Here is a 27,164-nt window from a genome sequence, read left to right on the forward strand (position 1 = left end):
TATCAACAGTGAAGACTATTTATTTATTTATTTATTTATTGGTGCTGGGGATTAAACCCAGGGCCTTGTGCGTGAACTACATCCCCAGCATTTTTTATTTTATTTTGAGACAGGGTTTCACAGTAGTCCAGGCTGGCCTTGAACTTGTGATCCACCTGCCTTAGCCTCCAAAGGAGCTGGGATTACAGGTGTGCACTACCGTGCCTAGTAAGGAATATTTATTGACAATGAATTTTTCTGAGGAAATGCCATTAGGCTACATCAATTCCTTGATCAATTTTCTACAAAGAATAGTACATTGTTCCTGATTATTTTCTATTTTAATTTTGCTAACATCACTGAATCCATTCTTGCCTACCTAAATGTTACAGTAACAATCTGACTCATAATGATTTTGGTCTACATTAAATTTCCTGTTAATAGCATCTGCCTTTGTGAGTTTTCATTGGTGGGCTTCACATCTAACAGTCCAGTTTTCCTAGACCAAAATGTGCAGCTCTAAATTTCAATGGGTTATGTTTACATTGGAATCATATTTTATTTTAGTTTTAATCAGCACTATTATTATGAAGGATTAGAAAGTTGTATTTCTTCCTTAGTAAATTCCCAAGCAATAGGGAGCCTCGGTCTCAGGTATCCGACTTGTTATCTGGCCAGAAATACCCTCTGATTTGCTATTCCATCTGGCTTGTGGACACTTTGTGTTCTTATTCTAGCTGACCAGATTTGGGCACAACCAACAGCAGGGCCAAAATGCCATCAGAATCTGTTGTTGCTCTGCATCCATCCAAACAGAAGGAAACTGGCAGTGCCCAGTCTGAACGGGGTCTGGGAGCCAACCCTCACCAAGTGCCTACTTGGCGCTGAGCCCTGCTCATGGCTATGGACTCAAGAATCAATTTCCAGGAGGCTCATGGTCTTTTGCAGGCTAACAAACAATTCTAATAGAGGGGATTACATGTTGTAGAAGTCACTTATGTTGAGAGAACTCAGAGGAGGCAGTAACCAACTAACCAGGGGAATCAGAAAAACTTAAGTTTTAAGAAATTGCTGTTTAAGGGCTGTCCAGAGGAGTGTGACAAGGTTTTCCAGTGAGAGCTGGGGGAGAAAAGGGATTCCAGCAGAAGGGTCAGGCGTAAAGGCGAAGTGAGAATGGGCCTAGCACACTTGGGAGATGGTGAGGAAACCAGTGTTCTGAGCCCAGGCGTGCAGTGTTAGCAGAGAGACCGGGGGCAAGGGCAGCCCATGTGGAGTGTTCAATGCCAGACCTAAGGATGGGTTGGGTTTTCTTTCTGGGCAGCAATTGGGTGATACCAATGTTTCAGGAATAGAGCTCATCTGTCTGTGCTATGTGGACCACGTAAGGAGGAGAGATTAAAATCCCAGAGACCACTTAGGAGGTTACTGTTGACAGTCTAGTAAGAAAGGACTAAACTATGAGAATAGAAGTGAAATGGAGAGAAAATTCAGACACCTGAGCTTATAAAAGGTGTAGTACAGAACCAAGTAAATACCGTGGAGATATGGGGGCTGACACAGGGGAGAAGAGGAACACTGATAAGGTTTGGAAGCACCCTTAAGCCACCAAGAAGATACTGGAGAAGCAAGTTGTGGGGAAGAGTGGGCAAGTTCAACAGGGGCCTGCTGGGTCTGAAGTGCCCAAGGGCTCCCAGGAAAAGATGTCAGGAAGGTAGCTGGGAATATGAGTCCAAGAAGCACAAGAGAAGAGTGCCTGGTGGACAGCACAGGGGTGAGGGGTGGGCTTGGAAGTCCACTGTCCCTGCTTTAAATTTGACTTCCACATTTGTCTGTCTGTGCTATGTGGACCACGTAAGGAGAGATTCTCTTCAGAGAATCTTGGGTCTCTCTGTGCCTTAGTTTCAGTGAGTCAGGATTCATCTTACCCAATCCCTAGCACTACCATGAAGGTTACGCCACACACAGTTTATGGAAAGAGCTCAGATGATGCGTGCCACACACAGTGCTCAGGATATGGTAGCCCGGATTCTAGATCCAGCATTGGCATCAACTCTGTAGCTTAAAAAAATACAGACACCCAGAGCTGCAGCACTACTACATAAAGGCTGAACATAAAGACACCTGCACTTTATAAAACCTCCAGCAGAGTTCTGAGTGAGTGCGACTGTGGATTATCAGGTTGGGATAGTGAGGGTTTCAGATAGAGCATCACTTGTTCCTGTGGAGGGAGGTTGACAAATGGTCACAAGCCAAGGAGGTAATCTCAGAGCAGGAGGGATTAGGAATGAATCTTAGAACCTATCTGAAAAGAAAAATTCTGGGAAGGGAAGAACTATGGAAGAAACAGAAAAATCTTCAAATGCTGAGAATACAAGGAAGCTGTAGTTTTGTTTTGGATAAGGGAATGACCCACAATGAATAAACAGTCCAGCTAAGGCGACTACAGAGACAAATCAACCAACAACTCTCTTCTACACTGCGCCAAGCACTGTAGGAAACACAGAGAAGCGATGGGACCTCAGGGCCTCCAACAGCTGGTGAGTAGACAGTGGCGCAGACTGAAGAAAGGGATCCCAGGAAGGCCAGGAGGATCCTGGTGGATATCATACAGGAGAGGGACACCAGGGAGGGGAACCAGTTCAAGCCTTGGCCCCAATGTGGGAGTATAGAACTCCTCCTGGCCTTTCTGTCCCTCATGTGGCTCTTCGCTGGGCCCCCAAATTCTCCTTGCTGAGGCTCTCCTTCTCCTAAGGACCTATTCACTCCTGAGAGGGGCAGCATTTGACTGACCTGTCGTTTAGAGTGATGTCACACTCCCCCACTGGTGGCCTGAAGATGAGGAACCTTGTGGAAGCAATGAGAAAACACTTGTTCACACACATGCTTATCTCCCTGGTGGGGGCTCAACTCCCTCAGGTGTTCCATTAAATTTTCTTTTAAAAGTTAAAAAAAAAAAAGGAGAAAAAAATTGGTCTGCAAAATACAGTCAGATGTCAGAAAAGCCTATGATAGAAAATTTGAAAGCAAATAAACTTTGGTGGGTAAGAACCATATGGTATGTACCATGTCATTTAAAATGTAGTTTTTGACAGTAAATATGTATTTTAATTGATGAGAAACATCAACAATACACACACATATGAACAGGAACTAAAAAGATACATGCAAAAGTATTAGTGGTTGTCCTGAGGTGTAGGATCATGGGTACTTTTTATTTTCTTGATTGTATTTCTTAAATGTTCTCTTGTGAACATGTTGGCTTGTGCTATAAGGGAAAAATCCTTAAAAACACAGACAATAAATAAGTAAACAAACCTCAAGAAGGAGCTACCTAAATAGAAATATGACCAGTTTTCCTAAGTTTGTAACCAAAGTGCTATTAATGTCTTATTTTGAGCCATCTAGGCTGAGGGTCTCACAAATCCCCAGAGGGCTTGTAATGCAAAAACTAACTGCATTTGGGCAACTTTATGACCTTCTGTTTATCCTGAAATATTAATAATGCAACCAAAGTCACTACTGTCATGTATAGAAGATAAAAAGTGCAAAGAGACATCATTTCCTCAAGAAGCACTGGAACTCAGCTTTCCTTAATGCAGACACAGGTGGGCCCCCTGAAGACCCCGTTTTTAAGATGGTCCCAGATACCACGGAAGGACACAAGACAAAGTCCCTCTGTAATAGGCAGTCAGAGGTCCCACTGGCTACCCTCATTATCTCAGGCTTTTTCAGATCTCAGTCAGAGCCATTTTAGCAGTTCAGTCTTCCTCAAAGTTTGACTTTCCACTGTGATCCATTTGCATAAATCTCCCAGAAGGCTTATCTCCATCCAGACAAGGTCCCACCTGCCCAGCCACCTGTGCCCATCCCTCAGAGTCAGAGACCAGCTGGGCCAGTCCCCGCGATAGCAATCTGTGACAAATGCACTTTCCAGCCACAGAGGAAGTTTTCCATCCCCTCCACCCTCCCACCTCTTTCTCAGGAAGATGCTCTTCTGCCCACATTTTCACAGATTTCAGAACTGTGGAAACTGTTATCAGTCCATGGAAAAGAATTTTGCTCTACAATAATCCTAGACAGATAGCAGGGAGGCAGTAGGAAGGTCTATGGAGACTTTTTGCCAGTGAGATACACCAGCCCTCCTCCCTACCTTGCAGGGATGTCTCAAAGGTCCCACATTACCACAGCCTGGTAGATCAAAGGCACTGTTTTTTTTTCCTTCACTTCCAAAAGAATATATACTTGTTCATGATCTTTAAAAAGAAAATACAGATGAGAAAGTGAAAAAAGAAAAATCCACAGGCAGATACTATTACTGTTTTGAAGCATATTCTTCTAATCTTTTTTTCTTGGTACCTAGTAACCTAACAACACTTTAAAAATTTGTAGATCTATAAAAATGTTCATATGCTTCCAAAATATACACATGGCCCCACAGTGGAATCAGTTCAAATGTGGTTAATTTAGTTTACAGAATTGTGAGAAGTCATTAGAGCTTTCCTATACTCTATACCCTCTGCACAGAAGGAAGGAATGTAATGTGTTCATGTGTGGCAGGAGGCATGACATGTCTCCATCCGCCATTTCCCTTAGTGGCTAGCCCAAATTTCCAGGACCTACCTTGACCTTGACCCTGACACATCTCCTTCTCCCTTCCTTCCTTCCTTCTTGCGTCAAGGTCTTCCTGTGTTGCCCAAGGATGGTCTTAGACTCACCATCCTTCTGCTTTAGCCTCCCAAGTAGCTGAGATTCTAGACTTGCACTACAGTGCCTGGCACAAAACCCTCTTCATATCCCTTAACTCCCTATGCCCCCCAATCTCTGGACACACTGGTGCTCACTGTCTTCGAGGACTAGGGGCCCAGCTAACCCTGGCCCTCAGGGACCCTTTCCATTACTCTGAGCTCTCCCGTCTTGGTGCTCTCCCTCTTCACAGCTAAGCTTCTTTAAGCATGTGCACTTGCTTACTCTTACTTACTCTTTAGTCCATTGCTCTCTGGCACCTGTCCCCTCCACACTGGGGAACTGCTTTCACAGGTCATAAGCAACTTCCTGTGGCCAAATGCAAGTTGGAGTCTCAGCTCTCATATTCCTCAGTATCTTGTTCTGAGTCCTAGTGCCTCCCCCCATCTACGGGAGGCTGTGCCTCTCCCCAGCTCTGTGTTCCTGCCCATCCTGGACACTAGTATCCCTCAGAGTTCCACTCTAGCCTCTGGCCCTGCCCATTCTACACTATCTTCTGCACACTCTTGCATTTGACTCCTGCTTCCCCTACACTACCCAGTGATGATGCTCAGATCACTAGCTCCAACTCAGACTTCTGCATCTGCACATATCAATACCTGGTTGTCCAGCAGGCGCTGGAACAATAAAATAAAACCTCCAAAATTCAACACACACCACTAAAATGGAACCTGCTTACTTGTTCCTCAACTGTCCTTGAGTCCCCATGCTCTCTCCTTCTAAAGCTATCAGAGTCTTCCCTGAGGCCCATTATCACCTGCACCAGACAATTAGAAAATCTCCTGGTCCTCTCTGCCTCCCATCTCTCCTTGGTTTCCGGTACCCCACCTCTATTCTTTCTCTCCACTATTTTCCAGGGTACATTCTAAAACATGAGCCTAATCATGATTCCTGGCGTAAAATTTTCAGTTGTTTCCTAGTGACCATGGACCAGAGTCTGAGCTCCTGGGCAGGGTGCACAAGGCTGCCACAGCCCAACTTTGGACCTGATCCAGTGTTTCAGTCCTGACTGGAGTTTCTCAAAGACATTCCCTCTTCAAGTTTTCTTCTTCTGCTTCCACAGCCCTGTTAGTACCTTCCCAAAGCCTGCCAAGTACCTTTTGGCCTCTTGCACCACATCAAAACCCACTGTGGATAACCTCTTCTGTCTTCTTCCTGAGGCAGAACCATCAGGCAGCCTTTGCGCCCCCAGTTTGTACTCGTGTCAGAGCACACCCCGGTAGTTACAAACTACCTCTCCTACAGGACTATGAATTCCTGGAGGATGTACTGGTATTATAACTCACATCATATAATTATACACCATCTCTCCTCCAGGACTATATAAATTCCTGGAGAGACAATCAATGTCTTTCAACTTGTAGCCCAGCAAATTGCCCAGGGCCTGGCAAGAAGCCTGCATTCCATAAACCCAAGCTAAGTAATAATGATACAATAGACATTTAGTGCTCATATACCAGGCACAGTTTCAAATGTTTTGTGACAAAACTGCACTTTGTCAGTTAATTCTGACAATAAATCTATAAGGTAAAGACTCTGATACTCCTCGTTTTATAGATGTGATAACTAAGGGAGATGGGCCAAACAACTCCTCAAGACAACACAGCTAATAAGTGGCAGCACCAGGATCCAGACTCAGGCCATATAAATCTAGAGTCTATGCTATATAGGTTCTAGTAGAAGGCAGAGAGGTTTATCAGATATTCTTAACAAGTGACTTGAAAAAGGCTTTCTTAAAAATTCTCTTGAGGGGGCTGGGGCTGTGGCTCAGCGGTAGAGCGCTTGCCTAGTACGTGCGAAGCCCTGGGTTCAATCCTCCGCACCACATAAAAATAAATAAAAAAAATAAAGGTATTGTGCCCAACTACAACTAAAAATATGTTTAAAAAATTGCCTTGATGCTATCATTTAATTCCACTGCCAACAACTATATTAATACCACACTAAGACTAAAACAGGGCTAGAATAGGCCTCGTTGACAGGCTTATGGAAAGCAGTGGAGACAGGTCTAATGAAATGCCAACAAGAAATTAAATTGAAAAAAAAGAAAGTCAGTCAGTCAGTCAGTCAATGATCTTAAGGATTCAGGTACTCAGCACTACCATCCATTGGCAGCAAAAAAATGAAAAGGTTGCTCACATTTTAGGAGCTGGGGAACAGGCATGTGTACACTGGCTGGTCTGGGCAGAAAATGCTCCCTCTAATAGCTTTCCTGGAATAAAATAACAAGCCACATGCCTGTGCCATGAACCTCCAGTCTCCTCCACAGAAAGATAGGAGATAGGCAAGCCCCAAACTGGTCACTTTTCTCTCTGGAGCCAAAAAGAGGCTAGGCTCACTGATGGGTTACTGAGTGGCATGTGTGAGAAGCTTCCTGGCATAAGGGAGAATGGGGCACTCTATTCAAATGGACCCTGAGGCAAGGCCCCTAACCTGCGATGTCATTTCCCTTTGTCTTTCCACAGGGCCCACATCATGCTCCTGTGTTACCCTTCTGAGGGAATTACTGTCAAGTGGCTCTATACACTATGGCATGTGCTCAATAAGGTTGTCGAAGAGACACCAGAAGGGAACATCAACTGCACGTGTGAATTGAGCTCCAACATGTCCAATGAAGACATTCAGCAAGTGAAATAAATTCAGTGGCCTAAGACAGGGAGGTTGGTTTAAGGTGAGGTGTTCACAGGGTGGGACTTGGTGGGGTGTGCAGTGGCAGGCAGACAGATGAATTTTCTTTTCCTTAACAATATGGTTCATTTGAATGGATTTATATTCTTCCTTTTCTCAAATCTCGATTTGAAATAATTTGTGAGGTAAATGATTAGGTCTAAGGAAAGAAGGGGCAAAAATAAAGTAATCATAGATTTTGTGCAACTGCTGTGATTGCGTAATGCTTGGCAGCTAGAGCCATCAGAAGCAAGCTATCTCTCTCAGCTTTAGATGTCTTCTGGGAGATGGACACTATCCTGGACCTAATTTTTTAAGGATTCCTAGGGGTGTTCATAAGATGAAGAAATAGAATGTTTTGGAGCCGGAAAATGTAGAGAAATCACGAAACGGGTAAGGAGAGAGAGGTTTTCAAGATAAGGATTTCTGAGTCCAGGCTGTCTTCAAGAGGCTGCCTCCTCAGGGCAAGTGGAGTCATGAGATCTCTAAACGCCTGAAGTGTTTCAGAAACACAGAAAATTCCCGGAGATAACATTACAACCCCACAGTGAGCAAGGAGAGGGCATTATGAGATTAAATACCAGCCTGTCATGCCCTTGCCCACATCCTTGTGCTTCCAGGCCAGGCCTGGCAGGTGGCCAGGTCTAGTGAGATGCCTGCCCTGCCTCCTGGTCCATTTGTCTTCTTCCCTGTCTACGGGGCTTACCTCTCAAATGGCAGCAACACCTCTGAGGGGGCCACTTACACATCTGTGAGTCATTTCCCTCTCTTGCTTTCTGCTCAAGCTCTGTGGACCCAACTATGGCTGCGTTGGAGTAAATGACTGCTCAAAGGTCCAGAAAGCTGTGGTGGTTGCAATTGTTCTGAATTTATACTGGGAATAAAATTTTAAACCTGGAAGTGGGACAATAACTGTCTGATGGGAGATCACATAAGAGATTTCCTTCTCTCCCTCTTTTTTGGCACTAACCAAAAATCATACACAACACATATATTGTTTATACTCTCTGGATGTAACTTTACTAACAATTATGCACAACATGAACTCCTGAGTACAAAATATTATTATCATATCAGGGAGTTCCTAGAGCCCTTCTTTCTCAAAACAGATATCCCTGCTGTATTAAAAAGGGGACCCTAATTGATCTTCTTGTATCTGAGATCTGGGCTTCCAACTCTGCTCCTTAGAATCCCAGGTGCTTCAGTGGTGCCCTGAGGGCTCCCATCTCTGCAGCTTCACTTGTTTTACATACTGGGTTTTGCATAAGATGCCATATGCTGGAGGTGTTTGAAAAGCAGGTGGTGGCATGAAGATCCTGAGATGGCTGGTCTGTAGGATTTGCTTTGAATTGCTTCCCTTGCTAATGGTAGCTATTTGACAGATTCTTCATTTTCTGACCTGGTTTTCTTTGGGACTACCAGCAAAACGCACCAATAAGCAGCTCACTGGTATTTGGGATGTAGCAGCAGCTCCCACCCATTCAGGACTGGAAGCTGAGTGACATATTACAGTGAGAACCATGCTGTCCTGCCAGCCTGAGGAGGTTCCTAGAGAGAATGCACGTTGCTATATGGTTTATAAAAGAATAAAGGTATGTGAGGGCAGCAAGAATGCCAGGGTGGAAGTGTCCTCTCCCATGGTCCAATATCCATCTTCCTAGTTTCACAGGCCATCTATAAGGCAATAACCTCCATACTACACTCTCCAGTCCCAGCCCTCCATTAGTTCAAGGCTGGCTGTCTACCGTCCACTTAGCATATCTGCTTGCACCTAATGTTAGGGGCAGTTTGGCCAGAACAGAAACCTTGACTTCTCCTCCGGCACCTATTCCTTTTTGGACTTTCTCATTCAGTAAAGGATTCCAGTCATTTGCCTGCTGCTGGAGCCGAGATTCTGGAAGGCCCGCTCTCTGATCAATCTCTGTTCTTCTCAACAGCAGTTCCCGAGCCTCACTGAACATGAGGGACACATGAGAGCTTTTGTGTCCCAAAGTCCTAGGTCCTGCCTCCAGAGCAATTAGAGCCATATCTCTCGGGGTGGACCCAGGCATCAGTTCACTTTAAAAGTTCTCCAAGGGCTTCTATGGTGCACCCAGACTTAAGAGCTGGTGGTTTAACACATACTCTAAATCCAATGGCTTCTTTGCAGCTTCACTACCTCCAGTTTGGTCAAAGCTAGTGTCACACCTTATCTGGGTTACTACAATTCTTCTAGTCGCCTGCTTCTACTCATCCCACCCTGAACCTCCACTGTGAGCACGGTGCACATCATGCATCGCCTTTGTAAAGACCAAAGTTCTCACAGGCTGACAAGGCCCTGTGTAACTGGCCTCTGCAGCTCTCTCCACTCCCTTGCCCACCTATCTTTGCTTGGGTCACCTTGGCCTTAGTCCTATTTCTCAAATATGCTTGCTTCTGCCTCTGGGTCTTTTACCTACTCTCTCCTCTGCCTGGAAGGCTCTGCCCGAAGATCCTGCAACTTCTCGTCATTCAGGTCTGCTCAAATGGCCTGACTGAGGAGAAGCCTCCCCAGATTACCTTGATTGAATACAGTCCCCCTTTAAAGTCACCACATCACCCTGTTTTACCATCTTTAAAGAACTTATGTTCTTCCAACATTACAATGTCATTCAATAATGTCTTTGCTGCCAGATTGCTTCACTAGAATGTGACCTTCAAGTAGAGATTTCTGTCTTGCTCTCACTGCTCAGAAAGGAACTTCTCACTGAGCAGGCACTCAATAAACATGACCATTCATTTTATTCGATCCATCAGTGTCTCCCAGAGCTCCTCTGCACTACTGCCAGAGTGATCCTTGTAAAATGACAATCTGATTTTGTCACTCTTTTGTTTAAAATCCTCAGGGGCTTTTGACCACCTGTCATCATCCAACTTCTACCCTCCTTCAACACCCACCATTACCAACCAACCCACACCATTTTCCTCCTAAGGTTCCACCATTCCCAACAATGCCTGGCTGCCTTGGAGCCACACTCCTGGCGTGCTTGTGTCTGTACAGGTCCCTCTGCCTGGAATGTCGCCCGAGTCTTCCTGCTCTATCACCCTCCACTTCCTCTGCCAATAGTCATTGCTCTGATGAGAATTGGCTGAAGCACCACTTCCTCTCCAGGCAGTCATCCCCACCTAGCTTGGCTAATCTCCTCCCTGTTCTTCCACCACAAACCATGAACCAAGCTTCCTTCTGCCACAGCCTTCATCATCTGCAGCTGCCCTTGCTTCTTTTCCCCTAGAAAGAGGACACCCTAAGGGCAGAACAGCACTAGGAGCTTAATAGACAGTAAACTATATGCTGAGCAAAACAATGTCTTTTACTCCTGTGTCCCCCAATAGCAAGGCATCGTAAGATTTTCTGAATACTTGTTTTCAATATGACCAAATTGATACTTTCATACCCTTGTGTCTGGGGGCACTTTTAGGCATAATCACATGCTTTGTTTCCTGCAGCTGATGACTACCTGGCGATCCTGTAAGCAGCACCAACCCTGGACAAAGAGGCCCCTACCTGTGATGCCAGTGTGTGTGAGCTCCCTGAGGCACGTGCACAGAAGGGGCCCTGTCTGGACCAGTCACTGACATGTAACTGAGCTGGGAAAGCCAGCTTCCCTCGGGACAGTTAACAATCTGTCACCTAAACCAGCAGGAAATGGAGCCCTTTGAGAAGAAAACTAGCTCAGGACATCATCTTTACTATATTTTTTGGGGCACACAGAAACAAAATTTGTATGTGTTATTAGCAGTGTTTTCCCTTTCCTAACTTAAACACATCCCACACATTGAAACAATTTGAGCTACAGAGGTCTTTATCAAATAACTTAATCCTCTGGCTTTTCTTATACAAGAAAATGAGTAGAAACAGGAATGGAGGGTCTAATACTAGGGTGTAAAAACATTCAATAGCCATTTGCACAGCTTGGTACAGGTGGTTAGGTCACTGAGCAGATCACCTCTGTTTTACTCACACATATTCACCAAGAAGCACTGGCTGCTGCCCAAAACAGGCTTGTCCAGCTTTTCAGGAAAAGAGAACCTTACTCACACACAGTAAAAACCATATCTGTGCAGGTTCCTAGAACTGGGTGTAGCTTTAATTTCAAGCCCACCTAGCTCCTGTCCTATCTTCGCATCCTGACCAGACACCTAACATGTTTTTTGCTCCAACCTTCTCACTCCAGTCTCCAAAGTTACCTGACAGAAGACTGATTTGAACAAGCGGACAGATTCCCCCAGACAAACCCCTTCCTGCAGTAGCTCAATTAAGGTGTACATCAAGGCACAGATGGTACCATTTAACTGAGATAGGTTGTAATACAGATGCTGGCCTCTTTCCCCCAGAGTCCCATGAACACTAACATGGAGGAACCCACTTTCCCAGCCAACCCTGGCCCTTCTGTTCTCCACATTCCCGAGGTCCAGAGGGAGCATGCAGGCTTTGGCCATGTCAGGGCCAGAGGAGGAGAGTGTGGGCTGGTCAAAACAAGCCCAGACATACTCACGGGGTCCGTCAGCATGGCCCGGCAGTGGGAGGCCAGGGCCAAGAAGGCCAGCAGGTTGAATACAATTCCATTGATGATGCTGTATACATAGTCTCTGGATGGAATCAGCATGACAAAGAGGACCACAAACTCTGCATAGAGGACCAGAAACCAGGTGACGATGGCACAGGCGATGCCACAGCTGTCGCGGATAAACCACATGGTTCCCACAGGACCAGGGTAGGGAGGTGGGACACACTTCTCCGGCTGGAGGTATTCCGGCTTGCGCTCAATGTCTCGAAAGTGGTGGGTGTGGATAAGCATCATAAGCTATTCTGTCCATACTGGCATCTGAAAGAGGAAAAGAACCCAGAAACTTGATGTTGTCATTAAGGAGACTTGTCAAAATTTCCTTTCCAAAGTGAGCCACAAGTATCTGTGTGTAAGTCCTTGTAGAAATGCTGCCTAAACACCTTGCTCACTTAAAGCACTGGTTGTCTTTCCAACTGCTGAGAGTTAACTTAGTCTTTCTGAAATAGGTCTGCCTTGCCCCAAACCTTCACATGACAAATAATGAAGAGGGAGCCTCCAAAGGGCAAATGTCTGGCCAGAGGTCAGCTGGAGCACAGTGGAAGATGCAGCACCTAGGGGGAGGACCAGAACCTAGTCCTCTTTGGCTATCGGGGCTCCGCTGGGCAGACAGTGCTTCAGCAGATAAGTTCAGATTTTGACATAAAAGACAGGGAAGGGGTGGGATTGGAGGAACAGCAAACGCTGGGGGAAAACTCTCCAGCAGAAATGCTGCTGCCTCTATAGCATGGAAAACCCAGGGGCCCACACTGAAGCTGTTTGGGGCAACAGGGATGAGTAGAGGAAAAGCAGTAGTTAGCTAGGGCTAGTGTCAGGGCACAACCATGAAGACATTCTAACTCACTGCAGTACTGATGATAAAGGTAAACAGAGTGGGGAACGTCAGGCTTTTTACCTGATAAATCAGGACAAGAGACAGAATTTCTGAGTTTTGGTCTCCTTATATATAATGGGGCAAAGGGTAGAGATGTGTCCCACCACCTGGCCATGGGGCTTTGTGAGCCTGTCACATTCCAGCCCTGGCCATCTCCTACCAGGGCTGCTGGTGGGGGAGTTGGTGGAGGTGCTTGTGATGAATGGAGGAAATTGGTACACCCCAGATTGCTCACAGACTGTACATATATTCTCTCCAGGAAAGAGAAAGAAGCATTGGGTAAATAGCTTTTCCTCCTAGTAGTTGTAACTTGAGTCTCTGAAGATAGTAATGAAAAGATTGATGTCCACACAGATTCTCAAGATGTGCTACAAGGTTCAGAAAGCACAGATCCCTCTCTTCCATCTCTTTATCTTAAACTTTCTCGCTCACTGCATCAGCAACCAGGTTCCTCAAAAACTGTGACAGCTTGAGTTAACCACCAGATGTAGGTACCATGGAAAAGCCACCGGTAGTGGACCTGGGGCAGGCAAGTGCAACTCAAGCTTTTTGGGAACTCAAGTCATTACACAGCAGAGGAAATCCCTCAAAAGCCATACTGGCCACATGTGTGCTGAAGGGCAAGGGCAGGCTTGCAATGGTCATATTGGACTGTCCTGACCCTTTCTCCCACTTTTCCTTCTTCTTCCATTGCCTTCACCTCACAAAAAGAGCATCTGGATTGAATATAGGACAGTCAGGAAAAGTATGAACAAGTCCAGAAAGCTGAGATGGCAGAGCAGCAACTATTCCTGAAAATGGTGGACATTCTAGGGTCAACAGTTGCACAGACTATCATAAACAATAAAGCCAACCCCTCCCACCCCAAAGTGGCAGAGAATTAATGGCTGAAAGGCAGGACTTGACCAAAGGAACATTCAACTCCACAAATATGGAACAATGAATCACATGTTAAGTGCCCAGTGCTGGGAATAAGAAGCTTTGACATTTATGGAATAATTATCTCAAGTAGATTGAAGCAGTGGTTCCTGATGGTCCATCAACCAGAATTTTCTAACAGAGCAACTCTGTGCTCTCCAGAGGAGACGAACAATTTAATGTTGACAGTGACAACCAAAAGACATTCGGACAGTGGGCCTACCTTCTAAAGCCTGAAACTTAACAGTAGGGGATCAGAGACCAGGAATGTCCAAACCTTGACCTGTACCCAGCAAATTCTAAAACCCTAAATTCCATCCAGCCAAAATCAATGCCCTCCTCCCCTACCATGTCAAGTTGATATCCCATAGTGGATCAAAAGCTGACTGAGGCCCAATACTTTGACTACCCCCAGATGCAGCCACTCTTTCAGTTTTCCTACTGCCATACAGATCTGTATGTATATCATCTCTGTTCCCATAATTACATTTAGGCTCAAACCAATAAAGTCTTAATGGCTCATGGCCACACTGTTTGATTATGAACTATCTCTGGCTGCTTTTGCACTGTAATGGCAAGAGTGGAGTAACTGGTAGAGACCACATAATCTGCCAGTCTGACGTACTTACTCTCTCTTGTTAAGAAAGGTTTACTGACCACTGGTTCTGAACTGTGGTCACTCACCAAATGACAGATCCACTATGACTCCTTCCCCTTCAGGACAGCTCAGTATGAGAAGATGGTTAGCTACAAATCATCTCCATCCAGACCCCCTCCTCTGTGGCAGCCCCCTGTCTTCTGCAGCCTAAGGGCCATCTTCCCCAGAGCTGTGTGTTCTACCAAACTGCATTTCAATGATGAAAAATGGTGTGGTTTTCATACATGATCACTAAGAATATATTTTAGAGCAAGTGTTCTTTAGACTCTTTCAGTGATTAAGTTAGGCTCACAGTATATTCAGAGTAGCTGACTACATTCTATCCTTCAACAGTTGTTCATTCTTGGTTGGATGCATGGCAATGCCTTGACCATACCAGAGTTACGTTTCATGCGCACAGTTTTGCTGAGGATTATGCTCTTCCACATAAATAGATTTCCCAGGTAACTGACTTGTTCTGAAGCAGAAACATTTTAACCATTTGGGTGGTTCAGATGGAAATCTCAAAAATAAAAATTTAAGAAGAGTGTTGTGGTTCAGTGGTAGAGCACTCGCCTAGCATGCACGAGGTGCTGGGTTCGATCCTCAGCACCACATAAAAATAAATAAATAAAATAAAGGTATTGTGTCCAAGTACAACTAAAGAAAAAAATTTGAGAGAGAGAGAGAGAGGGAGGAAGAAAGGAAGGAAGTATAGTTGTTTCTATCTTACCATTTCTTCCAGAATTATTAAGAGTCATTACCAGGAACATAAATTACTGGAGTGCATCAGGCAATGATGTCCTCAGGGGCTACAGAGATTCACTAGGTCTCAGCCTCATATCAAATGGTCTGTTCAGACTGAAATTCTAGCAACTTCTTTGTATGGTTCTTTGTCTTCCTCCTTTATTACAACTATTGTCATTTCTGTGTTTACAGTTATCAACACATTCTCTGTTTACTACTTTTAATTGGCTATGAGCTGGAAAAGCTAATAAAATAAAATCCTATTGTTGCTTTGTAAAGGAAGGTACTCATTTTAGGTACAGGTTCTTCAGGGTGCACCTGCTATGCTCTACATTCATTCAGTCCTCGAGGACTGGAGGCCCTGCCTTGTTATTAGCCCAGTTCCTGGCACATAATAGCTATTTAATACATGTGTTCATTAAATGAATGCATGAGCTCTGCGAGCCCAGGGCCATCTCCTGGAGGCCTTTTCTGCTTACTTTCAGAGCTATGGCCATATTGCAGATGGTGAAGGATATACCGAATAGTAGCATGAAGTAGGTGGACTGACTCCTCAAAAAACCAGAACGTTCCATGTTTGAATAATGTGAAACCAAAGAGTGTATGCACAAGGGGAGCTATTTCCCAATACCCTCATCAGTGCACAAGAAACTGTGATCTGGAAAAGGACTCAGTCAAGGGTGCACCTGGCAGAGCCAGAAGCCAAGTATGAACTGGTCCAACCCACACTTTAGAGTCTCAAAATGCCCCAACTGGTATCAAGCAGGGCATGCTGCTATAAAATAGTTTCTTAACTCCAGGACTCCCCAAAGTAATGAAAGTGGCTTTCCAATAAGGACTTTTCCCTTAAATTAGCCAACTGGACATGTAAGAAATATTCGGGGGAACCTACCTTGAAACAAATTGTACACATTCCCTTCATCATGTCCCTAACAATAACAACAACAACAAACATAGTCCCTTTACCTATTCTATTTTGAATTAGAGAAACCCCAATCTGGGGGTTCAGCAGCAGCTCTTTGCCAAGGATGCCTCTCTTCTGAGGAGCGGAGCAGAACTGGTTGCTCAGGTCTGTGGGGCAGACCCACGAGCTGGCTGATGGGTCTCAGATTCCCAATGCCTCAGAGGGACAGCTTCCTTCAGTCTCCCCTCCCTGCCCTCTCCATCCCATCCCCTTGCCCCATTTCCTCTCTAAAGTCTTCACTCTGCATTTAGTTCAATTCAAAAAGGCATTCATGGTGCAGGAACTAAACTCAAGGAAATATGCTCGGAGCTCACTTGAGGAGTGATGAGGACAATAATGTGTGTGCTGCTCTGTGCAGGTCCTACTATTTCCTCCTCCAGCTACCACTCTAGTTAAAGACTAGTCTTGTTAGTTTTTTTCCTACTAATCTATAAGTCCCATTTTGTCTAGCTCTGTAGCTTAGTATCTGGCATGAGTTTGGGCCCAAATCAATAGTTTTGAGTGAATCATATAAAAATCAGACAGACATAGCCACAACAATGCTAACCCATAGGTAACTAATAGCTAAACAAAGGGGCAAATAATATCAAGACAACTAACCAAAAACCACCACCCAGAGGTGAGATTAAACACTTTTTCATAAGGACCTCTGAAGGGATCTGAGCATCTTTGACAAAGGACAGGATGGCCTGGCAGAGACAGTGGGGCTGGATGTCCAGGGCCGCGTGCAGTCTGTGCACACACAGATTTTGCTGAAAGGACAGGGTTAGGATGGAAATGAAGTTTTAAAGGTAGGAGAAAGCTATGTGTTAGAAAGTTTTTGAATTTTGTGATGAACTGGGATTTCAACCAGGACAAGGCAAGACAGAGCAAAAGGCTAAGCCCAGAGGCCATGAGTCCAGGAAGACACTAACACAACAGAATGGAGTCTTATTTTGGTGGTATTGGGTTTTCTGTTCTTCATAGTAGCTACCAGTTTTCCAAGGAAAGACTGAGAACAACGAACATTTTGTAATTTTAATTATAGCAACTGACTTTTTTTTTTTGGATAAGTGTCTTATAGCATTAAAAAGATTCAACTTCTTTGTGTTAGTAATCCATTAGTCAAAGTAATTACTTTTCCTAGCTGTCAGAAGAGTACAATGAGACTTGGAGAGGTAAAGGGACTAAGCTTTGTGGGTAAAGAAGTCCTAGCAGTTTAGCTATTGTGAATTGAGCTGCTATGAGCATTGATGTGGCTGTCTCACTATAATATTGTAAGTCCTTTAGGTATAGATCGAGGACTAGGCTTCAACAGATGAGTGGAAAAAGAATCTGTGGTGCATATACACAATGGAATATTATTCAACATTAAAAGAGAATAAAATTATTGCATTTGCAAGTAAATGGATGGAGTTGGAGATGTCATGCTAAGTGAAGTAAGCCAATCCCTAAAAACCAAAGGCCAAATGTTCTCTCTGATAAGTGGATGCTGATCCATAATGGGGGGTGGGTGGCATAGGGAGAATAGAGAAACTTTGATTGGGCAAAGGGGAGGGAGGGAGAATGGGGGCAGGAACAATGGTGGAATGAGATGAACATCATTATCCTAGATACATGTATGACTGCACATGTGTTGCAACTCCACATTGTGTACAACCAGAGAAATGAAGAGTTATGCTCCATTTGTGTATAACGAGTCAAAATGCGATCCGCTATCAAGTAAAACTAATTAGAACACACACAAGAAGAAGTCCTAGCAGAAAAGGATTCAGATTCAGAGGAGTTCGAGCTCCACAGAGGTAGCAATCCTGGTGGTAAGATGTAGTGTCAGAATAATGATGCCAGGCCCTTTGAAGGCTGGGTGAAGTAAATCTAAGGAGATCAGTTAGAGTTCCTCTCTAGAGTTTCAGAAGTCAAAGCCACGAAGTGACTGAAATTAGTGCTAATTTTCTACAAAACCAAAACAACTTCTGGTTTAGAGAACTGTCTCCAGATCTATGTATAACACATGCACACACTTCATTACAGATGACCACAAGCATGTTTGTTTACTAAACCAGACAGAAAGACACAAAGGCATCCAAAAGAGTGGCCCCAGGAATCCTAGGAACTGGACTGAAGTAGGTGGACTGACTCCTCAAAAAACCAGAACGTTCCATGTTTGAACAATGTGAGACCAAAGAGTGTCAGCTCTGAGGGATAGCACTTATGACTAAATTGCCATGCTGCCTATCCATGGCTGGACAGATTGAAGGGTTTGAGCTCAAAAAGTTTGGCACCACAGTCAAGCTCACAGGCTCCATCCCACCGTGGCCCACTGACATGTTGGCCAGGGCCACTGGGCCAATATTGACTATTAATGATGGGCAGAATCCAGCAATAGTGCCTGTGGTTAGTTGTCTTGGCTGAATGAAGGGCAAATGCCTATAAATCTATTACATAGCCTAAAAAAACCAGCTCACAGTCCATGCTGTAGATTCAGGTGTCAAAGGCATGATTGTCACATAAAATATAAAAGTTCGGCACTAGATTTACTGATGATCCCAAATTACTGTTTTTTTCCTCTGCCAGTATCTCAAGAGCCCCTGGTTCTCTCAGATTGCCAACAAGTCCTACTTCCCCTGCTCGCCTGGGATAAGATGTTAATACTGCAGTCACAGATCCAATATAAAATCCCTAGAAGCACTTCAAAGTACTCTGTGAGGATTATTTTTCTAAAGCACCACACCCACTCACATTGTGCACTTATGAATAGGATACAAGCAGATTTGGGGATTGTATAGATTAAAGTGGCATTAACAAAGGGCAATGAAGCTGTCCATGTTTGAAGGCCTGTGTGAAGCATCTGAGCACAGACGGTTAAACAAACTCAAAATCGGAGAGAACTATTTTCCCTTGATTTAGAGACAAGGATCAAATACTTAAAACAAACATTGGTGGATTAAATTTTCTGAGTGCCTATGAGTAAGAACTATATAGTTGAAATTCATTTTCATCAACTCCTTAACAGCTGTCAGGAACATCAGCAAGCCAGTAGAAACTCCAAAATAGGAGACTTCTGATTTAAGCCAAACTTATTTCAAGTGAATATATAAATTTTCAATAAATCTAGCATTGAGTTAGATTGTTGTTGGAGGGTAGGGCTGGTCTGGTATCCTCTTGAACTTGACTTAAACATTAAACTCCTGCCCAAATTAATTGTTACCAGTTAAGTAACTCAATTCATCCTTAAAATGTCAACTCAAACAGGGTAGCATATTTTCTGATATTTCTATAAAAATTCTCATTTGAAATTCACTTATAACATTAAACTTCTATAGTTTAAATTCTACTAAGAATATGGTGCTGCTGCGCCCCATGCACGCTTGTAATCCCAGCAATTTGGGAGGCTGAGGCAGGAGGATGGTGAGTTCAAAGCCAGCCTCAGCAACTTATCGAGGCTAAGTAACTCCGTGAAACCCTATCTCTAAATAAAACACAAAAAAGGTCTGGAGGGCTGAGGTTGTGGCTCAGCGGTAGTGTACTTGCCTAACAAAGGAGAGGCCCTGGGTTCGATCCTCAGCACCACATAAAAATAAATAAGTAAAATAAAGGTATTGTGTCCAACTACAACTGAAAAAAAGGGGGGGGGGGCTGGAGATGTTGCTCAGTGGTTAAGTGCCCCTGGATTCATTCCCCAGTACCAAAAAAACAAAACAAAAAGAATATGGTGCTTAACCCACTTCCAATGTTAAAAACCACTCAATTAAAACAAACAAGCAACCACCAAAAACCAAACAACAACAAAAAACACTAAATACATTGAAACTGAAAACCAAACATATGATATTTGACTCTTTTAGGATTTCTGACATTTTAGAGTGATCAGCTTACAAAATAAAAGTATCCACAAGATGAGTAAATGGCCCAGGTCCTAAAGCTTAAGATATGAATCTGGTCAAGCAGAAAATTTACCTGAACTAAATTAATTTAAATTTATATGAGGATCCAAAAAGATTGTAAAATGTATGCCCATTTTAGATGAATCTCAGAAAAACAAAGAATGAACCATGAATCACTAGGTTGGAAATATTTCATAAATAAATCAAATGAGTCACTAAACTTTCTCAAAAAAGTAAGGGGTGTGGTACAGAGCTCAACCAAGGAAAGGTGCCTTATCTCCTACATCACGCCCTGGCAGCCAGGGAAGGCACAGGCAGAGCAAGCTGGCCTGCTTCACAGCAGCTGCACAAAGTCTACATTGTTTCTCTGTCTACAGAAGGGTCTGTCTTCTGCCTGCTTCTTACCTCTGTTGTACTCAACCTTTAACAAAACACTTTCAAGGAAAAAAAACAAGTTGTAGCTGTAACTCCGACCTTAAGCATGTGAAAGTTCATGAAGAAGTCAGGAAGTAGGTCAGTAATCTCCATTTTCCTTCTTGCCTCATAAACCATCACTTGCTTCTAAAACCCATTTTTGTACACACTCAGATTTCTAACAATGATGGTCTTCTCAAAAAAAAAAAAAAAGTTTGGGATTTGGGCAGATGAGAGGCTAACAGTTCCTTTACTTACTGCACTATTTTACTACAATTGGCTTTTAAAAAAAAAAAAAAATCATCTCCCAGCTTCACGAGTCTATTAAAAAATACACACCCACATATAGTGTGACATAATACGTGTCACAAACATTGGAGATCAGTTGAAACTGCTACTCGTTTGGGGAACATGTTCTAATTTCTTTTTTTATGGGTGTGGGATATCATATGTTGCAATGATGAGAAATATTGAGACAACTTTAAACAAGATCACACAAGACTGACTGGTAAAACAATCACTATCTGAGTCAGAATTTTTCAGCTAGAAGGAACATTAAAGACCATCTAACAGATTTTAGTCAAATTCTGTTCTACAGATGTAGAACTCAGGGACTGGCCATTTATTTTTACCAAAAGTTTTATCTAAATTGTAAGCTTTAGGCAAAGCCTGCAGTACAGTCCACAGGAAAGGTGTACCAACATTAAATGAATGCCGGTCATGCTTGAGGACTCACACAAAGCAGCTTGCTTTAATTCTTACAACCCAGGCCAGCCACTTGCATTATTCTCTAATGCAGAGATGAAAGAGCGACTCAGAGGTTTGGGGTAATATTCCCAAGGTCACACGGAGGGAGGCAGCACTAGAGCCAGGATTCAAAATCAGCTCTGCTTGCCATCACAGCCCAGAGCAAGGCTTCTGAGCACAGCACATGGCTGCTTTTGATCCAAGCGGGGGAGGGGAAGAATGACCAAGCAGGAAACAGGAGTTCTACTTCCTACTGCTTCACATACATCTGAGTATCTGCGGGGACGTCACTCCAACTTAGTTTTAGATCTTCATCTCTAAAGTGAGGGGGTGGACTGGATCTCTAATCTCTGATTCTTTTTTTTTTTTTTTCAAATTCAAGATGTATACTTGAAGCAGACTTTCCTTCCACTAGTTCCTGGGAGCCCATAATATTTATTCGTAAACACACACACACACACACACACACACACACACACATACACACACACACACACACTCACACACATCCCCCAGAGCATTCCTTCTTCCAGAAGCTATTTTACTTCTGGCTCCTGGTTCTTCAAAAAAGCATGACACCCCTGGGCTACCTCAAACACTTGGGCCCTCAGGTACACAGTCTGTTGGAAACACTGCAAGGATTAGCCAGCTCTGCCAAACTCTGGCCCAGCTTGGAGAAGCCAGTGGGCCTTCCATAAAATTATTCAGAGTTGGCTAACCTGCACTCCAGCTAAAGGTGGGTTTAATTAGCTGCCATGTCCTTGCATTCACTCTTCCTTGCAGGAAGTCAAGCCAGGAGGCAAATCTTCATAAAGGCAACAACAAATTACTGATCCAACTACCCAAGAAAATTTAATCAATGACTGTGATTCTCATAGTTTGTGAAACCCTTTATAATCAAATGCGCAATCTCATTTGATCCTGGACTGCCTTCTGCTTCTCTCAGGGTAGGTTTTAAGATGGACATTTTGCTTGCCTGTTGCCAGAGTAGGGTATGCTGAATGTAGGGTGGGGCCCAGACTCTTCCTGAATGTCTACAATCTGCCAGGCACTGAGTTGCATGCTAGCCACGCCTCATCCTGTCTGATTGGCACATCTACTCTATCTTGTAGGTATAAACCCCCCAGTTTCCCACTCCCTTTAGGAGATGAGAAAACTGAAGCACAGAAAGATTTGCCTAAGTTCTCACCTCCAGGAAATGGAGGAGATAGGATACATCCCCAATGCCATGATATACCTCAGAACATGCTTTTTAACTACTCACTACAACCTCTAAATTTTATCCAATAGCTAAAAAATAAAAGGAGAGGAGTGTCAACGTTTCCACCAGTGACCTGGGTTACTTACAGTTTGGCTATCTTTTCCACACACAGTGATGCAGAGATGGTACTATCGGGTGGGCTGCATGCATCAGTGTTCATAGGCCACAGGCCTGAACAGAAGCATTTGGACTCTAAGGCGGGTCCTGGCTGAACAGCAGCCAGCATTTAGAAGACTGATCCTGCCCTAAGCTATGAGGTAGGAGGGTCATGAAGCCTCAGCCAAGAGAGTCATCTAAGTTTGAATCCCTACAATCTGCTTCTGCTGGGAAATAGTTCCTGTGAATCCAAGTACTGGGATACTGCTTTTTCTGAGAGAAGCCCACCCATTCTAGGCAGAGACCAACCAGCAAAAGTTCCCACCTGAGGGTGTTGAGAATAGCACCTGGCCCCACATTGTGCCATGTGCAGATACACAGCCACTGTGACATCACCCAAGCAAGAGCTTGAATTTTTTAGGAGCTAAAAGCAGAAGTGCTTAGAGGGCTATGAAATAGCTAGAAAGAGGAAGAACCAGTTATTACAACTGTATCAGCCTTCAAGAAAGAACCACTGGCTTTCAGGTCTCTGATGATCCCATGCACTGTAATCAAAGATTGAAAGAGGGGAGCCTTGGGAGGAACCTGGGACCATGGAAACTAGTCTGCAGTGTGCACTACAGAAACACAGTCCCTGGCTGTAGAAGAGCACTTACCTAGCATGTGTAAGGCCCTGGGTTCCATCCTCAGCACCCCAGAGAGAAATAAAATAAATAAAACAAAACAAAATAAGACCAGGTGAGAAAAGGGCTCTCTGACTGACATCTGCTAAATGTCTAATAAGTAGAACCTCTGGAGAAAGGTGGAAGGCCAGTGCTAAACAGAATGAAGATGCCCTGGAGTCAAGAGGCCAGAGTTTTGTTTTCAATCCCACCACTCACTAACCTCCCCCCAGGCCTCAGTCTCCTCACTCTATAAAACAAGGGGAGAGACCAAGCTAACTGCTAACATCCCTTGCAAGGCTGAGATTCTATGAGGCCATTTTCTTTTTTAGTTGTAGATGGACACAATTCCTTTATTTTTTTTATGTGGTGCTAAGGATGGAACCCAGTGCGTCACATGTTAGGCCAATCCTTTACTAATGAGCCATAACCCCAGCCCCTTTGAGGCCATTTTCTTTGTTAACTTCTTGGATTTTATATTTTCATCAAAACCTTCCCTAAACTTCCTCATCCTATTATTTGCTAACATTAAAAAAGAAATTCACTAGTAACAGTCTCTGTGATTAGTAACTGTTAAGACTGGTAACTGTTAGCATTCTTCCTGAACAAGTTCAGTTTCTTCAATCAAGTGTAGCATGTAATTGCCATTTCCTTTTGTTCATTCATTTAATGTTTTTCAGAATGGAAAAAGCAAACAAAATATATCAAATGGTCCTCTGCCTTCTCTGCTGGTTGGCCGCCTTGAGTCCAGGCATGGGGCGAGTCCAGTCATGTAACGCATGTTCATGGGGAACATGGCACTACACCATTTCTAGGCGACCTGCTTCTGGATTGGGGTTTTCTACCTAACAGAGCAGCTCCCTAGATGCAATCTATTGAAAGTCAGCCCTCCACACAAGGATTTGTAAAAGCATTAAAAGAGAAAAAATAAAACAAAAAAGAAATAAAGAAAAAAAATATATCCAGTATTACAAAGTGACAAATAAGTTTTAAAAACCCAAAGTTAAACATGGCCATTTTTCACTGTTTCAATATTTGCATATCCAGAAACTACTTTGAGTTTTACAACCTAACAAGATAGAGGTTAAAATGAGGCATAGAGAAGTTAACTGACTTGCTTAAAGTTACAAAGTAAGTTAATGACAAAGCCCAAATCTTTGGACTAGACACCCAGTTGTCTGTTCACCATTGATGATTATCTTCCTAAACAACCCGTCTTTCTGGATTCTCTGCTACAAACTCTTGGTTTAAAAAGACACACTTTGCATGTCAAAGTCAAGACTTACTGCAGCAGGACTGTGGCCAGAAATGTACTTGTCCCACTACACTGACTCACTTTGCTGAGGTAAAAAATGGATCTCACCCAAATACATTCTATCCCCACTTTCCCTGAATAGGAGACATTTATGTCTTGGGTAGCACAGAAAATCTAAGGAGTTTAATCATCAAGTCTTTATATACCCTGAAGCCTATGGTTTAGAGGAGAATAAGGTGGAAATTTCCCAGCATTTCAGTTGTGTTGGGATGAATAATTAAATTAAGAGTATGTACCTCTAGCCTTCTCACCTTCACAACTGACAGCCAAGAATGCCTGGCTATTTATCTCCAAAAAACTGTTTCCAAAGAGGAGAGCAAATGATTTTTTAAAATGCCAAAAACAGGGGCTGAGTTTGTAGCTCAGTGGAAAAGCACTTGCCTAGCATGTGTGAGGAACTAGCTTGGATACTCAGTATCACAAATAAATAAATTAATTAAATTAAGGTATTGTGTCCATTTACAACTAGGAAAAAAATATATATATATAAAAGACAACTTAGGTCAAATTTACTGTTCAATCATGTGTACTTAAAAAATGGCTATTTGGGGCAGGCACAGTGGTGCACGCCTGTAATCCCAGCAGCTCAGAAGGCTGAGGCAGGGGGATTGTGAGTTCAAACCCAGCTTCGGTAACTTAGTGAGGCCCTGGGCAACTCAGGGAGACTCTGTCTCTAATAAAATATTTTTAAAAAGCAAAAACACTTCCCCAGGAGGTCAATATTGAGATAGCAGCCTTCATATTTACTTCAGACTCTTACTTTTTGTATGACTATCAGGGTGTGTGTTTAAATATTTCCACATTTGGCAACCAGGATGTATGACCTCCTTTTCTTACACATGCCCTATTGAGACATAGGAAGCACCCTGCCAGCCTCTTAAAATGAAACACATTTTGAATAGCCTTCCTGTAATCAGGAATAAGCTTACCCATGTTGCTATCAATTTTTCTATTGCTGTAATCCCAAGTTATAAGTCTATAACAAGATAGACAGACCTGTCCGTCAGACTAGAATAGGTTATTTATATCTAGTATTCTCTAAAACAAGGTATAGGCAGGACAAGTGCAAAGTGTTTAAAAGAAAACAGTAGTTCACTAGGGTACCAGGCTAATAGTGAAAACACAAAGGAAGAGGGCTAAAACTTGGCCATGTCTACTTAAGACTGGGAATAAAATATATTACCTGTTGAATTTTAAGAGCTCTTTGCAACTTCAGCACCACAGACTCAGCTCTGCCCTGAAGCTCTTCTGTAACTGACTTTTATAGCTGTAATTAACCAAAGCTGGGTGGGACAGATTTACTCCTTCTCTATAATGTTATCATTACCAGCTCATGGCTAGCAGCTAGTAGCAGTTCTCGCCCTCTTGCACTAGATGCCTGGCCTGCACAATTAGCACCTTATTATAGGCTGGCCTCTTCTAATTACCACATGGCTCAATTGAGCATTTTATTTTATTGTCTTGTTCATGCACTAGTTCAAGGGCCTGGGGTCCCCAACTATAATAAATCCTAAACTCCTCTTAGGCAGGTGTTTTGGTTTTATTAACTTAGGCCCATAAGAACATTGGCATACAACATCTTTCTGACTGAAGAGCTTCTAGATGTCTATGCTGGAAGTATGGCACATGGCTGGAATCTAGTTCTCCTACTCAATCATATGTACCAGAGTTATCAGCCTTCTTTGCTATTGAGGACTCTGTCCTTAGCTGTTTGAAGTTAAGCTCTGCTTGCATATCACTTTGAACTTTATCTAACTTGGTGGGCTGAAATAGACAGGGGAACTTCCCATCAGCACTGCATTCCATGTTCCTCTAGAAAAAGGATTCAGGCTCCTTGCTTTGGATTAAACCTTGCTGTAGTTTACAGAGAGGTTACCAATTCTGTAACAAACATGGGCCTCTTTGAATTAAATGGAGTTTGGGGAGATGCTCCAGATGTCATGGTTAGGGGTATAGGTGTGGAAGCCAGAATAGCTGAACTCAAATCCTGGCTCTGTGATTTATTAGTTATGGGATTTGTGACCCTGCTCAAGGCACTTAAGCTCTCTGTGCCTCAGTTTCCCAATCTATAAAATAGCATTCATAGGGCTGTTTTGAGGACTGAATCTTTAAGTGCTTAGAACAATGCTTGGCACATAATAAGAACTATGAATAGTGTTACAGAAATTTAATGAGATAAAGTGTTTTAAAATAGACACATCTACAAAATAGTATGCTCCCAGAAGAGTCTGACAATGATGGAAAAAAGTTGGCTTAACAGAATAATGGGCCATCCCATTATTCTGGGGGGGCATAATATGTTCTTTGAATGGCTTCAATAAGCTAAAAAGCTAAGAACTCTGAATTTATAAGTTTTGAAGACATCTAATGCCATATCACAACAAAGGTGACAAACATGTTCTGGCAGCATTTAAGTAGAATGGTTAGTAAAGGAATAACTGTTTTAGTAGATAATTTAAAATAAGCACTGTTGTTTACATTTCTTCATACATATTTAGCCTAACATATCAGAAATCACTCATAGCATTATTCAGCAAATACTACTAACTTCTTCAGCAACGAACTTCTGTCAGTTGTCAGAGGGATGGTTCAAATACATGTGCTATACTTTTAACAAATTTTTATTATTTTTGAAGTGCTGGAGGTTGAACCCAGGACCTTGTGCATGCTAGACAACTGCTCTACCAGTGAGTT

At 43.3% G+C, this 27,164-nt stretch overlaps 1 protein-coding gene across 5 annotated transcripts in view; it reads right to left on the reverse strand.

The window, feature by feature from the left end:
- Zdhhc3 (zDHHC palmitoyltransferase 3) overlaps positions 1-27,164 on the reverse strand; it is a 55,812-nt gene that overhangs the window by 26,993 nt on the left and 1,655 nt on the right. For all 5 annotated transcript variants that reach the window (XR_013343365.1, XR_003300887.2, XM_077796291.1 and 2 more), the window contains exon 2: positions 11,904-12,233. Coding sequence is in view for 3 of the 5 variants with exons in the window: in XM_077796291.1 (XP_077652417.1) it covers positions 11,904-12,209 (306 nt within the window). In the remaining 2 variants the exon portion in view is untranslated. The remainder of the gene's footprint in view (positions 1-11,903; positions 12,234-27,164) is intronic.

This window comes from Urocitellus parryii, chromosome 3, assembly GCF_045843805.1.
Source record: "Urocitellus parryii isolate mUroPar1 chromosome 3, mUroPar1.hap1, whole genome shotgun sequence".
In the NCBI taxonomy this organism is placed as follows: Eukaryota; Metazoa; Chordata; class Mammalia; order Rodentia; family Sciuridae; genus Urocitellus; species Urocitellus parryii.